Here is a 15728-nt window from a genome sequence, read left to right as displayed (position 1 = left end):
TTTTTAACCAAAGAAATAAGTTAAGTATGTAAAAATTCATTTGTATGGGCATCTAAAGTTACCTTGACTATGTAAAAAGTCATTTGTATGGGCGTCTTAAGTTACCTTGATTAATGACCAACTAAGTTTCAAAAGCATATATGTTAGTATACTCATCGTTCTAAAATTAATAGTGATAATAGTTGGGGTTTTAAAATTAGAAATTAGCTTTTATTGAATCATACAACTATAACACAGTTTTTTGTTTTTATCTGGAGATTTTTTTATTTTTGTCAGGGTTCTGTTGGGTGATAATTTTTTTTTATAATGTGGTCAGGTGTGCTCTGCAAAGTACAAACGTCCACCCACCCAGACTTTTTGACCATAACAGAATATTTAACAAAATTTGTTTTTGTTTATTTGATTTTTAATATATTTTGTTTTTATTTTGTTCAGTTATAATTTAATTTACATATAATTTCTAAATTGTCAGTTTGGTTTAAAAATACTTCTGTGTAGTGTACAGTAATCAGAGACTTCAATATGAGTTTAGTTCTGGCTTGTAGCACCATAACATTAGAACATACACGTGAAGACAGAAAATAGAAATGAATAAAAAAAATAAAAACTGTTAAAGAATTTTATTGTTATACATATTTTTATGCTCCCTAAGACTCTTCCTGACTTTTGCTATCTAATAATGTAAAATAATCTCTGCTTCAATATATCATGTCATTTGTGTTGTCCAACTCACTACAGTAAAAAAAGACATTGGACAGCACCCAAAATGCTGACAGAGGAACAGAGGCGTAGCGAGGGGGGGGGGGGGAAAGTATGTCCCCGGGCTCCGACCTTAGGGGGGGGGCGCCAAAATGGGTTGGAAAAACAAATTGAAAGCTTGAGGGGGGGTGCAAATCAAAAGTCGAGGGGGGGGGGGGGAGGTGTTAATCGAAAGTTTGAGGGGGGCGGTGCAAATCGAAAGTTTGTACCCGGGCGCCGGGAAGGTTCGCTACGCCTCTGCAGAGGAAAGTGTAGATGGAATGTCTTATTATAGATGTTTTAGGCATAAATAAAATAGTAAGACTGGCACACTGCTCTGACTAAATCACCAAAATGTGTAATATGACTAGATGGTGTTTTCACCACTTCAACAATCACAAAGTATTTTTTAGGAAAATATTTTTATAATAGAATATAGGAATTGAAGAATAGATTTCTTTATAGAATAGATAAACACCATTTATCTTGAGCAACTTAAGCAAAGATAAAGATAGTAAGGCTACTCTCTTCAATCCGATGGTCAGTATGGCAGATAAAGTAGAGTTTACATGTTCTATACCCATCTGAGTTAGCTTTCCCCTAGCTAGTGCCATGCAGAGATTTGGTTTGACTCAAAGGGTTCCCACAAATTTAAATAATCAGAGTAGAGACTTGCAGGTGAGCTGTCATTTGCTCTACCTCCAAACCCCATGACCCCCCATTACACCGAAAAGATCACAGAGGCAGAAATAGCAATTGTACATTCAGTTCAAAGCTGTACAGTAAGTAGCAACTAGAGGCACAAATAGCAATTGTACATTCAGTTCAAAGCTGTACAGTAAGTAGCAACTAGAGGCACAAATAGCAACTGTACATTCAGTTCAAAGCTGTACAGTAAGTAGCAACTAGAGGTACAAATAGCAATTGTACATTCAGTTCAAAGCTGTATAGTAAGTAGGAACTAGAGGCAAAAATAGCAATTGTACATTCAGTTCAAAGCTGTACAGCAAAAGTAGGATTTAGAGACAGAAATAATAAACATTCAAATGAAAGTTGTAAAATAGTTAAGTTAGCATGTTTTAATTCTTACCATACAATATACATTTGCATAACTAAGAAACATTTTGATCCGTTATTTAAAAAAAGGTGTAACTAAAGGACAATGATTATCCAATAACCAAAACACTAATTTTAAAAAAAAAATAGTTCTTAAAAAAAATGAAGCATTTTAGCTACAATATTAAAGTAGAAAATTTTTTTACAGCATTGAATAATGTTGTAATACAAAAAAAACTTGTATACAAGAAATATAATGATCAATACATGTAAACATGACTCGTGAAAGACAATAATACATCAGAGATGCACTCAAAATGTTGACCAAAACTTTTTGTGTTGTACTGTAAAGCAATTATCTTTACATAAATTTAAACACTACAACTTAATGGCTATACCAAACAAAATTGTTTTGTTATTGATCAAGGCATAGGTTTTCTAGGAAACAGATGGTGAATAGGATGAGTCAAATAGGAAAAACTCATCATACCAGATTTTTTCCTTCTACCAGATCAAAAAAAGTTCAGTCAAGGCCAGCATGTTATGTCAATTTGGCAGTGTTTACATTTTCGGGTAAGTACCTTATGGACAAAATTTAATCAGATATGAAATGTGCACTAAAGATAGCCAAATCCACTAGGCAACAAATGAGAATTTAAATAATATTTTTCTATTAATAATCAGCTCAAGACTACTGGCAAATCACTTTACAGAATTTCAAAATTTTTGAAAACAGAAACAAGGTTTTTGTTTTATGTTAAAAATTGGCAAAGCACATTCAAACATTGCAATTACAATACCATTCAACAAATTATTTTTGCAGATCGTATTAAGCTAATTAAAATACCAAATAGAAAACAAGATATATCTAGCTAGATTAACAATTAAATTTGTCGAATTGATGAGAATTTATGAATATTTGTAAAACTTTTGTTTAAATTTACTAAAAGCGATCACCTTTAAAACCAGTTGTCAGACCAAAACAACCTTATTTTTGGACACAATACATTTTCAATAGTGGGTTGTTGCTTTTTTAAGAAATTTCCATCAACAGATCTCATTTTATAAAAACTGGATTCACTATACCCTAACTAACAAAAAGAATATCATTAGTTAAAAAACTTGAATCCGCAATTAATAAAGAAGATCTGTGTTAAAAAAAATTAACCATTTCCTAACACCTCTCAACCATGTTCGTACAGATTTAGTGGACACTGATTTTCTTGCCAGGAGGGATCTGGAAACATCCCAGGTCAAAGGTCTTGACCACAATTCCCTCCAGCTCTGCCTCAATGGCAGTGCAGCCGTAGAACTTGCTGTCCTTGTAGTCCAGGTTGTAGAACCTGATGCACAGGCTGGCCAAGTTGTGGACGTAGGGAATAGCAGCACAGATGGGGGGTGGATTCTTTACTGGAAATGTTTAATTGTATAGCAAATATCAGATATGTAATGAATTTACAAAATAGCAGAGCAGATTTTAACCTTAATTATTGTTCAAGATGACTCAAACAATTAAAAACTACATTTATTTACCTTTAATTTGATACCAATTTTAGTTATCAAAATTAATCGGTAGCCTAGAAATAATTTGTGGAAAAAAGCGTTTGTATATAAATGGTTATGATGATATGACTGAGACGGTGGGTTAATTTTTTAGGTGTGTTGTGATGAGATTGACCGTACACTGCCGTTCAACAGAAATTGTTGTTTGCTAGATTTCTCCCCATTCAAATACACGGTAGGTAAAATGAGTGGGTTTTGCTGTTGCCTCGATCAAGTTACTTTTTTAATGTTTTTGTTGAAACTTGCACAATTTTTTTATAAATTAATGAAATTAGTTTAGTAGGACGTAATATATAATTTTCTAAAGTTTAGAGTATTTTTGTGTATTTTTACAACAATATTAAATACAACTATTCATGTTTAGCTTACATTATGTTCTGCTCGATATTTGCATTGATTCGTCAAAAAATTTTTTTTACAAATGGCAAGTTTGCATCAAACACTAATGGTTCATTTTTAAAACTAGATAGGTATCTTTGAAAAGTATGCAAAAATAACGACTACAAGTATACATTTCTGAAATGACCATGAAACATGGTTAAAAACAGAAATCATGATATGATAGTTTTCGGTAGCCATGGCGGTGGTAAAAAAGTCGGTCAAGCGACAGGATACAAAAATAGTATATGATAAGCTAGCTTGTATTTAAGGGAGCGACATAAAGGAACTTGTATATTTTCAAAAGGAAAAAAAGTAATTTTATTTTTCCAAATGTTACAGTAAAATGAGCTTGCGAGGCAAAATTATCACTTCCACAAATAAAGCGCAATTTATCTGCTACTGAGTTTATATATTAAAACCTAAGCTAACTTAAGATTTATAATATTCAAATGGGGGGGGGGGGGAGAAACAATTATTTAAAACCAGAATTCATCATATAATATATGATTAGGTTTTCTAAAGTTAAAGAAACAAAATCTGACCAGAAATTTTCCTGTCCACTAGAATCTTGCCGTCAAGAGAAAATGTAAATTCAAAGCCGTACTCGTCAGGCAGGTATGTGATGTTGATACAGCCTGAAAATAGTTTAGATGTGCTAAGGTGAGAACAATCATACCATCAGAAACAGTTTATAAGGGCTTAAAAGTTACCTGTTTTAAACATGTAACTGCAACTAGCAGTTGGGAGGGGTTTCATTTTTTAAAAGTTTTAGAAGGGTTACAGTACAGGTAACAAACATCAAAGCAATTTAGGCACATAGTTTTACATTTAGAGGAATTAAAGCTAATAGTAGGTTTAGATTTAGAGGGATTACAGCTACTAGTATCCTTATATTTTGAGGTATTACAGAAAATAGAAGCTTTAAATTAGAGGGGTAACAGATACTAGAAGTTTTGGCCACATATAGATGGCACAACGTAATTCCTTTAAATTATTATTTGAGTGATATGATATCAATCATTCCTCCTAATTATTTGTTTAGACTATAGGCTATTTAAAAAGTAGACTTTAAAAATTTCCCTAACTAAAAATATATCCTGAATGTCCAATTTATTACTGGCTTATTAGTGTTAGACATATCCCGAGCTTACAGTGTATTGATAGATTTAATAAAAATAGTACTATCAACAACAAAAAAATCTTTTATCTAAAAATTGTAAATCTAAATTGTAAACCGACTTAGGTTTGTAGATCTTTTATAAAGATTACATTTTAATACTAACAAAAGAATGAACAAATAAAGATTATAATTATAAATTTGAGAAAACTATTAACTACGAAGCAAATCAATATTTACACGGGTTTAGAAAAAGATAGTAAAAGAGGTATATTAATTTATTAATAAAATAATGTCATATAACATAGCATATGTTAACTGTATAAACCGTCTCAAAATGTATTTAATACGAAAAATTAAGCTACATTATTTGGCAGAAAAGTGTCAACACATTCCAGTCTCAGACTCTACAGCTCAGGTACCTACCTGTATTGTTCAGGGAAATTTTCTCAGCCTCAAGGTGAAGGCAACATCCACATGTGTAGTTCAGGCAAGAACAAGCGTCTCCAAACTCGGCACCTGCGTAAATAAAATTTAATTTTTAAGTTTTTTTTGGTCATTGTGTTTAAGAAAAAAGAGACGTGTTAACTAACTTAAAAAATATACTTACATAAACAAAATGACAGTAATTAATATGAGGCAGTTCTAGCTGACTAAAAAGTAAAACTTAAAAAATAACTGCTTTAGTTTGATTTGACGACGATGTTAAAATGAATCATTTGAACTACCTTAGAATGTACAAAAAGTTACCCTTTCTGATCTACAGTCAGTAAGACAGATGAAACAGAATACACTTATTTCTACAACCTTGGCATATGAATGGGTTAATGTGGTTGATTCTATATCCACTCATCTTAACATTATGCAACAAAGAGTTAACAACCCATCAGAACTTGGTAGTTTTTTTTCTACAACCTTAGCATAATAATAGGTTAGTGTGATCAGTTCTATATCCAGTCATTTCACTTTCAACAATTCTAGGTACGCTTGGGGAAATAAACTTATAACTAGAGTCCTTGAAATAAACCTTAAACTATCAGTATGTGAGTATGATGCAGAAAAGACTGTTCCAATATTTAGCCAGACCAACAGGGTCACTAATAACTATAACCATATTTTAATCTTTCATTAATTAAAAATTAAATTAGTATTGGATGCAGGTAAATATGTGGATATAACTCATTAGCAATTAACCAAACACCTTACCATTAAACACATTCAATTTTTCAATCTCAACCTTGACATCATGTTCAATGTTCTGCTCCCCTGATACCACAGGGCTGACTATATTCTCTCTGAGGATCTTCATCACATCCACAGCAAACCTGGGAAATATACAGCAGCATCTAATCTCAATGGTGGCTCACCAAAATTTGAATAAAAACAGACACACTAATTAACAATATTGACATACAAGTAAAGATTCCTCTTTAGACCTAGCAAACCATTAGGCAGATGAAGTAGATTTCCTATGTTTATTCAACTGGATATATGAAAGGACATTGTGGCCAGTACTATGCCCAACCGCGACTGACTTGAAACCAGATTTTGGACTCGAGACTTTTGGGTTAGCATTCTAGAGCTCTACTGCTAGGCCAAGCCGTCCCATTACTGACATAAAAAAACTCATAACTTTTTTGTTTATGGTCAGATTTTTAAAACTCAAACTGATCTGTAATCAGATTGACATCCCCTATCCAAATATGTAACTATTATGTTGTTTTACTGAAATTAAATTTTTGCATTGGTTTAGCTACATATAGTTCTCAAATAAGAAATTAATCTTTAAATACAATTAAATTACAGATAAATAAGTAAATAAGCAAGATATTTAAAAGGGGTAAACTACCATACATTTGCAAGCTATTCATATCAACATGGAAATATGTCTGAAAATCATCACTAAGGAATAAAGTAAAGATTTATTCTACTGAATTGCTTTGAGGATTTAATTTTATATCAAATTTAAGTTAAACTAAATGTAGTTTTTAATTGATAGAGTTCATAATTCCATAAACACCCTTCTTCCATGCCGAACACCATGCAATATAAAACAACATGTTAACTCACTGCTTTTGGATATCCTGATGGCTTGAGGCAACAGCAGGAATTAAGCTGGAGAAGGCAATCACAGCTAGCAGGAGATCACAGGCCAACATTTTTCTGTGCTGTTTATTCTTTGGTAGGCAGACTGTATAAATTATAAACATATTCTAAAAATACAACATAGGATGGATGGAAACTCATTTTTAAATAGCTAAACAAGTTTAAGTGGGGTAGATGGAAACTCATTTTTAATAGCTAAATAAGTTCAAAGTATGCAACAATGGTTTCTGTAGGTTTACCAGAAGGGTACAAGCTATAAAATTATGTAGTTTTGCCTTCGACTAGATTGGTATGTTAAACATTTTCACATAGTTGTGGTGTGTTAAAGCTAAATCTATAAATATTGATATAACTATTGCATCAGTTATTCCTTAAAATTAATTAATATTAATTTACTACTATTTAATGAAGGAACATGTTTTTTTATAATCTTTTTTTTAACTTGAATTCTTGTGCTTAATGTTTCACGCTTCCTGCATTCATCACAGGTGAAAACAGATTTTTTGTTTTTTAAATACATTAATGACTGATGTATCAAGTGCTCAGTGTTGTGATGTTACACACACACACAATGCATTGAATTGATGTACAAGTTGTTTTAGTTACACAATTTTCTTAATACTAGGAACTATAAAACAATACCACAATGTGTAAAACAAGAATGTATGCAAAAATGAAGTAAAATTAATTTCTTAAAAATAAAAATGAAATGCTAGAATACCATCCATTCACATGTTGAGGTCAAAAAACAAGTTACAAACTATTTCAGTTGCACAATGATCTCTAGATCTACAAAGCAATTTTGACTTTACAATGTGGAAAATCTACAATAAACAATCCCAAAAATATATTGAAAAATGTAATATATATAATAAACAATATTGTAATAACCAAAAAGTCTTCTATCAGAACAACTTCTGAAAAAAAAAACAATGGAAATAACTTGTATGCACATTTTTTGTATCAACTACTTCAATGCCACACTGTAAGAGGGAACTTGGCTTAAAGCTTCTGTTTTAGCATTTAAAAAGGTATAGTAAGCTGCTAGGTCTAAATGAAAATTATACAAATATGATTTATAATTTACATCATTCTCAAGTTTTACATTTTTTTCAAATTTTATCTAGAATATGCAAAGCTACCTGCAAACACTGGTAAAATCATGATATAGCGTCGGAAATTATCTGGTAATGTTTGTTGAGTTTCGGATACATTCGATACTGGAAACCATAGTATATAAATGAAATAAAAATAGAGTCAAGTGTATTAAATTAGTGTTTTAACTTAATTTAATGTTTAATTTACAAAACATTAGCAAATATAAATATTATTTAAGTGGAGTGTATATGTTTTTTTAAGAAACACAGAAAAAAACCAGCAGAAGATTTGCGACAACTAGCTCTAGTTCTGTTAGTAAAATAAGACGATTAGATTTACTAAAGTTAAAAATAGCAAGAAGAACTAGAACAATGTTTAGTAGCAGCAATAATTAGCACATACATTTAAAATAATTAGAAATACAAAAGAATTAGCAAAACAGTATTTAAAATGCAACTAAAATCATCCCTTGCACATTTTTAAACAGTATGGCAGCAAATAAATGATGGTTTACAGTATTTCCGGTGGTTTCCGGAACGGCTCAACAGACTACGCCATGCTTTTACTGTTTTTTTACTGCTGTACAGTTCCGGAACAATAACCGACGCTATATTGTGATTTTACCCAAACACTTACAGATACACTACACACTTGTATGTTATTATTTAAAAGCTGTAGCACACTACTGTTATACACTACAACATACACTTGACTATGCAGTGCCCAGAACTTGTGTAGTAAACCGACTACACACAAGGACTTATGGTAAACAACCTGCTATTTTATAAAATATACACTAAAAAGTTGCTTGATATAGATCTAGTGGTGAAATAGTTTTCCTGAAGTGTTAAGAGTAAACATCAAATTGATTCTATTCCTTGAAAAAGTATTTTTAGTTAACACTACCAACTAACAGTGGTAAAACATTTGTTGTTAAAGACAAAGATTTTAAAATTTTTATTAAAGCAATAGACTAACACTCACATAAAAGAATTTAGGCTAGACTAAAACAGTTATTGCTGATAATAACCTTCCTTCCTGTAACAAGAAACACTTAACAACTCACAACAAACACAGAAACAGGACTTGTGTTGTGAGTTGTGCTGAAACACACTATAAGCTGGAGTTCACCAGCTAACAGGATATCAACACACCTAGAGTAGTCTGTTATATAATGTAGCAAAGTTCTACTCACAACATTACAACTAACACTGTGTTAGCAACACTAGTGACTATTAGATTTTGTTGGGTTTAACAAACATTATGAACAGCCCACATCCCCAACCAAACAATAATTAAGTAAAAAAAAAGTTAATAAAAGCATTAAATAGTCAAGACATCTCTATCAAATTTTAACAACCAATGCTTTAAACCAGGGGTCTCCAAACTTTTCAGTCCGAGGGCCACATTAACCATTAAATTTCAACTTGGGGGCCAGTTTCTTCCAGGTATGTCTTCGATTTTTCTGGGCAAAATTCCTCAGCCATCACCAACAAACGTTTTCTCCGTGGACAAAAAGATCTCCTCGGGCCGGATGAGAGGACATCGCGGGCCGCATCTGGCCCGCGGGCCGTAGTTTGGAGACCCCTGCTTTAAACAAAAGCAAGATTTTTTCTTCTTATTTTCAGTGTATTAAAATGCTAACTTATTATAAAGGTTTTTATATTTGTTTTATGGTTTACTTTTTAGTAGTTATGACTTTAAAAAAAAATTAAATAAGATAGGGATATTTCAGTTTCCAAAAATAAGTAGGTCTACTTTATAATTATTTTCTACTTTTGCATTCCATTCATTTTTAATGAAGTTGACAACACATATGGCTAAAAATATTTCCTTTAAAACCTGATCAGTAGCATAGTGTGTGGTTGACTCTCATGTATAAATACCAAAAGCAGCCACCCGTGACAAAGTTTACCACCGTAAGCTAGTACTTAATCTATCTATTGAATGTGGTTATCTTTTTAATGAAAATTAAATGCCTGGTTTATTATTAAATAATAGGCCTATTTAAAATTAGATATTCTTGCATTGTCATTAAAGACAATTGTATATGGAAAGTGTGAATGAAACAACTGTATCTGAAGGTGAAGTGTGTGAAAATTGAGGTACAAAATTTGCCACAAACCCATAAACCGACATTGTAGAATAAATATAAGCTTATAAAAAAATAAACAAATTGTCTTATGTTTTAGGGAGATCATTTTTAAAAGCTTTTAATCAGATCACAAAGATTGCCTATCATTTGTGGATTTGTGGCTAAGCTTGTGACTACATCAAAAGAATGGGCGACTTTTAAAATTTGAAATTATGCATTGAATTATGGGCATATTTCTAGCAATCTGACTATTAATTTGAATGCGGTGACATTTTTCAAAAGGAAAATAAAATAGATCGGCCTCAAAATCTGAATATAAACTATAAAATAATTTTAATTCCGCCTGGTAAAATCTTTGTGAATATTAATTAAATACAAATCAGCTAATAAAATCAATTAGCCAATATGACTACTGCAAATTCTGCTAAAAATAAAATCGACTGCATGATTATAATCTGTTAACACTGGACAGTTCACCTAAAGTTGTTACGAAAAAAAATTTCCAAGGATATTCTGAGTAAACCCTTTGTAACCCTGATCAATGGTATTTATGTTGTTTTTTAAAGTAATTTCTATTACTATAGAAAATTGTATACATTTCAAAGCCTACATCTTGATAAGTAGATTAAACTGATCTAAATCAAATTTGAATAAAATAGTTTATTTCTTCACATTCCAAAATTGGAAGATGATGCCATTTAGATTTGTGTTCTTTCTTTAATTTAAACATGTGACATCATTGTTTTTTTGTGTACTTGACAAAAAAAGCACTTTTCCGATTGCATAAATTAAAATTGTGTTTCAACATTTGAATTAAATATGGATTTATTTTTATTTTCCTTCTTTCAATAAAATTTATGTTTTACATTTAAAACATTCAACATATTATTTTCAACAAAAGTCTGTATCAAGTTCTCCATATATCGCTGAAGATACTGACATCAAAGCCTCTGAAAATATTTTGCGGACAGAGAGAGAATTGCGAAACTCAACAAACATTGCTGGATAATTTCCAACTAATTCCAGTGCTACAGCGTGAGATTACCAAATCTGCTAGTGAGGCTCATTTGACATTTAGTTAGTTACTAGAATCTATGTCTAGTTAGTACTGTTAGAATCTAGATCAACTAGAAATAAAAGCGAGATTTTAGATCTGTTTTAGTAGAATCTAACCTCTTTACTGTAATTAGCTACACTACAACAGAGCTAGGCTTACTCAATTTTATTTTATTAGTTAGCCATTAGCCCTAGTTGTTAGGGCAGGCCTAACAGGGTGGTGAGAAAATGCAAGACGCGAAAAGCGAAATGTTAAGGCGGTAAACTGCAAGAAGAAAATGCGAGGAATCACGGGTAAATGGCGAGATACAATTAGCGAAAACTAATTTTGTTTCATAGATTAGGGTTGTTTTCTTTTATAGTTATAAACTGAAGAAGATGATGGATCACAGATGGTGTTTTCTTTTCTTTTTATCTTTACCTAATTTGATTTTATATTATTCAATTTTAACATTCTGTGACGTTGCTCTCGTTTTCTTGTCAGCGGGAGAAAAAATCCCGTCGCAATATACGGTTCAGTGCGAGTTCATAAAGAGAATATTATTTTAGACTATATTTTTAAAATATATACCAAGATATTCAAAATTCTAAACATTCTGACGTTTTCTAATCTGCGCAAGAAAACAAATGTCTAATGAGGGGTCGTTATACATTTAGAACCGTCCCACTTTTACTCATTAAATCTACATGATGTGACCTAATAGTTAATAAGTGCAACCTTAATATCATACTGCCGTGTCATTCAAGGTCAATACCTCGGTGAATTATTTTTTGCTCAGTGTCAAAGAGTATATAGCCCTCCCTCTTCTTCTCCACCGTGGTCGGGATCAAAAGTATAACGTTTGATTCAAGAGAGAGAGGGGGTGGCATTGAAACAATGCAGCTGTTTCTGTAATATTAAAAATAAATTATACAGGAAATTTGTAATCTCATAACTTACCTAATTAATTAGTTTATTTAATTATCATTAAAAAAAAGGGTGTTCTACACAAAAGAAATAAGTTGATCTATCGTCGGCAGTCTTTGGGCGGTTTTGAACAAGGTGGTATTCTAAGTCTACACAAAAGATGGCGAAGTTTTCAAATCATTAGAAAAATCGAAACTCTTAACAATGTAAACAAAAAGCCTTAGAAGGCTGCATCAAATACTGTTGTAAATCGGTAAAATTTTCCCAGATAGCTTCGCATCCTACCACCACCCTGCATAAGTATCGGGTGGTGGTAAAATGCGAGGCAAAAATATCCCGTGACCGACAGTTTTCACGCCCTTCTCGCACTTTACTGTCTTGCCATTTCGCAATTTCCCAACACTCTGCCTAGCCTAGCCTAATGTGACGGTACGAATGTCACAATTATTGACAATTTTAATGTGACAACAATGTCCCTAATATAAAATTATCATTAGGCCTATAATGTCACTAAGTCACTACTAACTACTACTAACTAGTAAGTAATTACTACTAGCAGTAAAAAACAGTAAAACAATGCCAAAGTCTGTCACACACTTCCGGAATTCACCAGAAGTACTGTAAACCATACTTTATTTGGTGTCATCTTTTATTTTTATACAGAATGTTTAAAATTTGGATACATTTATTTTTGTAATCATTTTTTACATTTTGTAACCATTTTTACTATTTTCGTAATCTAGATTTTTTTTACTTAGATCTAATTAATTAATGGTCGCAAATTCCGCTGCAAGCCAAAAACATTAAATTATTACATTTGACTTCATTATTTATATGTATATTAATAGGCCTATATGTTGTTGTTTTTTTTTAATTTTTAGATCTACTAATTTAAATTTACTATTATATTTATTCTTGTTTCCTTTTGTCGATTAAACTTAAAAAATTAAAACATTAATTTACTACAATCGACTTTCAATTTATTTATATTTCAATGGTCAAATAAACCATGGTTTACTGTAACTCTAGTTACCGAAACTCAACATACATTACCCGATAATTTCTGACGCTAAACTAAGGTTTTACCGTCCGATTTTCTCAGCAGGGGCATGCTACTCAGAATTGCTTGTCTACTAATTAACTAGGTAATCTATCGTTTTAGGTAGGTAAAATCAACCGCAACTAGTAATGTAAAAAACAGGTGACTCCTTAAATTTTAATAATTATTTCACATTTTGAGGAGGATTTATGTTTTGAAAAATACAAAAATGTTTCCTTGTTTCATGTATGTAGGCATACCTGTTTTTAAACAATTGAATAACAAAATTTCAGTAGTAAATAAAAACTAGCGATGTTTCCAACAGATGCAATCATGCTCATTTACTATAGACTATAGCAGCCATCTTGTTTATTTATTTTTATTTAAAACTTATGGCGCAAGATTCAGGAAGCCACTCTAATTTACAGATGGCCGCTTTTTATATAGCAAATCCTGCTCGCAAACACTGCTGTTTAAAGTTAATTTCTGGCCAATAGGCCTAATGATATATTTTATTTAGCCATTGATTTTGGTTTATCATTCAGTTATCTCTAACATTTGACACAAATATATCAGGCCCTATAAAGTACTATAACTAAGTCTACTGGGTAAAACTCCATTTTAGCGTATTTTATTCTCCGTTGCTTGTTTACCTCCAGTTGAGCGTATTTTATTATAACAACCGAAACACACCAAAACATTAGGAAAACACGATTTATTTTTTGTATTGTATTTTTGTTTTCACAAATGAATAAAATGAATGTTTAAAAAACACGACTTGTTTATTTGTATTGTATTTTTGTTTTAACAAATGAATAAAAAACAACAAAGAGACTGACTGAAGTGCTTTGTTTGTTGGCTACAAAAATAGAGATACACACTTTGTACAATTAAGTGTTCCAATTTCAACTAAACTGAATAAAAGTATTAAAAGGCACAATAATGCTGCCGAAAGTGGGCCGGGTGGAATTTGGTGAGGGATGGCTTGGAGTGTTAGAGAAAGTGTGACAACTCACGTCATTTAAAAAAAAAATAATATTAGAGGTCGTCCATAAATAACGTCAGACTCGTAGGGGGAGGGGCAGAGGCGTAGCGCGGTTGACACCATTTGGGGGGGGGGGGGGGGGGGGTGACACCAAGGCAAAAATAGCAAAATATATAGAGAAAAATGATAATTCCACTTAATTAAGTGATTAATACGAGTGTTAAATAGTCTTTTAAGAGGTGCAAATCAAAAGTTTGAGGGGGGGTGCTGCAAATCGAAAGTTGAAAGTTTGTCCCCAGGACGCCTCTGGGGGGATGACACCATTAAGTGCCGCACCGGGTGACACCCGACCTCGCTACGCCACTGGGGAGGGGGGGGGGGGTCCGTAATTTTGTGACGGTGTGTGTTGAGGGGCAGGGGGTTCAGATGGTGCTACGTCATTTGGGGGGGGGGGGGGGTCTTGCTTTTTGTGACGACACGCTTTTTTTACGAGTTTTACCTCCCGCAACTTCATTTTTATTCATTTGCTAAAACAAAAATACAATACAAAAAATAAATCGTGTTTTCCTAATGTTTTGGTGTGTTTCGGTTGTTATAATAAAATACGCTCAACTGGAGGTAAACATTAGTAAACAAGCAACGGAGAATAAAATACGCTAAAAATGAGTTTTACCGTCTACTGCTCGGTATACCTACTGCTCTACTTGTACTTTACTACTTACTTACTAATAATTAGTAGTTAAGTTAGTAGATCTAGATCTACGTACTACTTAATCACTAGAAACTATTAACTTATACAACCGAAGCTAACCTTATTTATTTTCATACAGTTCAAGTTTGTGATTGTTTTCATACAATGCAATAAACATAAAAGGTTGCTCTAAACAACGAAATATCAAACTAAATTTATATAGATCTAAATCTAGATCTAGATCTAAATTTGTTTCACAAACATGTCATAAAAGTGAAGTACTAAATAATTACAAATGTAGCCTAATAAAGTACGTTTATAATTACAATTAAAAAATAAAATACTATTTTATATATATTAATGCACCACCTTTTTAAATCTATAAAGAAAGGTGGGAAAATCGTTTAGTATTGTTCATGTGGCCATGTGGATTTGTTACCACTGCAGTTTTTTTTCAGTATTCTATGGTGGTTAAGGTTATTTACAGTGTTTTAATTTTATAGTCTGTTTATTGGATCGAGAAGTGAGATGGTAATATACCGGGCGATGAAATGGAGGGAAGCTCTAGGGACAGTTGAGAACTATAGGCGTGGGATGAGGTAGACATGTTTTAGGGTGGTCAGGCTGTAGCCGTGTACAAGTGGCCTGATGTTGTGCTGTCTTGTGCCTGTCCTGTAAGATGCTGCCCGGTATCTGTCGTCGTGATGTCAACCTATACCTGTCATGTGCAGTGTTTCTTCCAGTCAGCTCTTCCGGGGAGCTCCGACCCTCCCCCCCTCCCGAAGAGAGTCTACCCCCCCCCCCCCCCCAACGAAATTGAATATATATAGAAAATATATACTTTTAACAGTATCCGCCCCCCCCCCCCCCGGAAATTTTAGTCCGCCCCCCCCCAC

The 15728-nt window shown here is 32.5% G+C and overlaps 1 protein-coding gene across 4 annotated transcripts; it reads right to left on the bottom strand.

Moving 5' to 3' along the window:
• Positions 1-605: 605 nt before the first annotated feature.
• Positions 606-15031, bottom strand: LOC131957884 (uncharacterized). 4 transcript variants are annotated; one of them, XM_059322707.1, is made up of 6 exons: positions 14953-15031; positions 6926-7046; positions 6062-6180; positions 5282-5374; positions 4281-4373; positions 606-3204 (listed from the first exon to the last, which is right to left on the bottom strand). In XM_059322707.1, exons 2-6 carry the CDS (start codon positions 7012-7014, stop codon positions 2999-3001), a joined length of 600 nt encoding a protein of 199 aa, XP_059178690.1. In that variant the 5' UTR covers positions 7015-7046; positions 14953-15031; the 3' UTR covers positions 606-2998. The 4 variants fall into 4 exon arrangements, with proteins under 4 accessions (XP_059178690.1, XP_059178688.1, XP_059178691.1 ...); XM_059322705.1 differs by lacking the exon at positions 14953-15031 and adding an exon at positions 11966-12091; XM_059322708.1 differs by lacking the exon at positions 14953-15031 and adding an exon at positions 9044-9150.
• Between the last annotated feature and the right edge of the window lie 697 nt (positions 15032-15728).

The sequence above is a fragment of the Physella acuta genome, unplaced genomic scaffold (assembly GCF_028476545.2).
Source record: "Physella acuta isolate Inbredline_101_S28 unplaced genomic scaffold, ASM2847654v3 ptg001275l, whole genome shotgun sequence".
NCBI classification, from domain to species: domain Eukaryota; kingdom Metazoa; phylum Mollusca; class Gastropoda; family Physidae; genus Physella; species Physella acuta.
Note: the sequence above shows the minus strand (reverse complement) of the source record. Positions and strands in the feature narration are given on the sequence as shown.

Bases quoted from the DNA above. Each gene is read 5' to 3' on its own strand.
- LOC131957884 (XM_059322705.1), bottom strand. From the start codon at position 12,080: ATGCCACCCCCTCTCTCTCTTGAATCAAACGTTATACTTTTGATCCCG. The intron at 7,047-11,965 runs GTATTGACCTTG...TAATTTATACAG, and splicing joins GCAAAAAATAATTCACCGAG to TCTGCCTACCAAAGAATAAA. The intron at 4,374-5,281 runs GTAGGTACCTGA...AACTATTTTCAG, and splicing joins AATTTCCCTGAACAATACAG to GCTGTATCAACATCACATAC.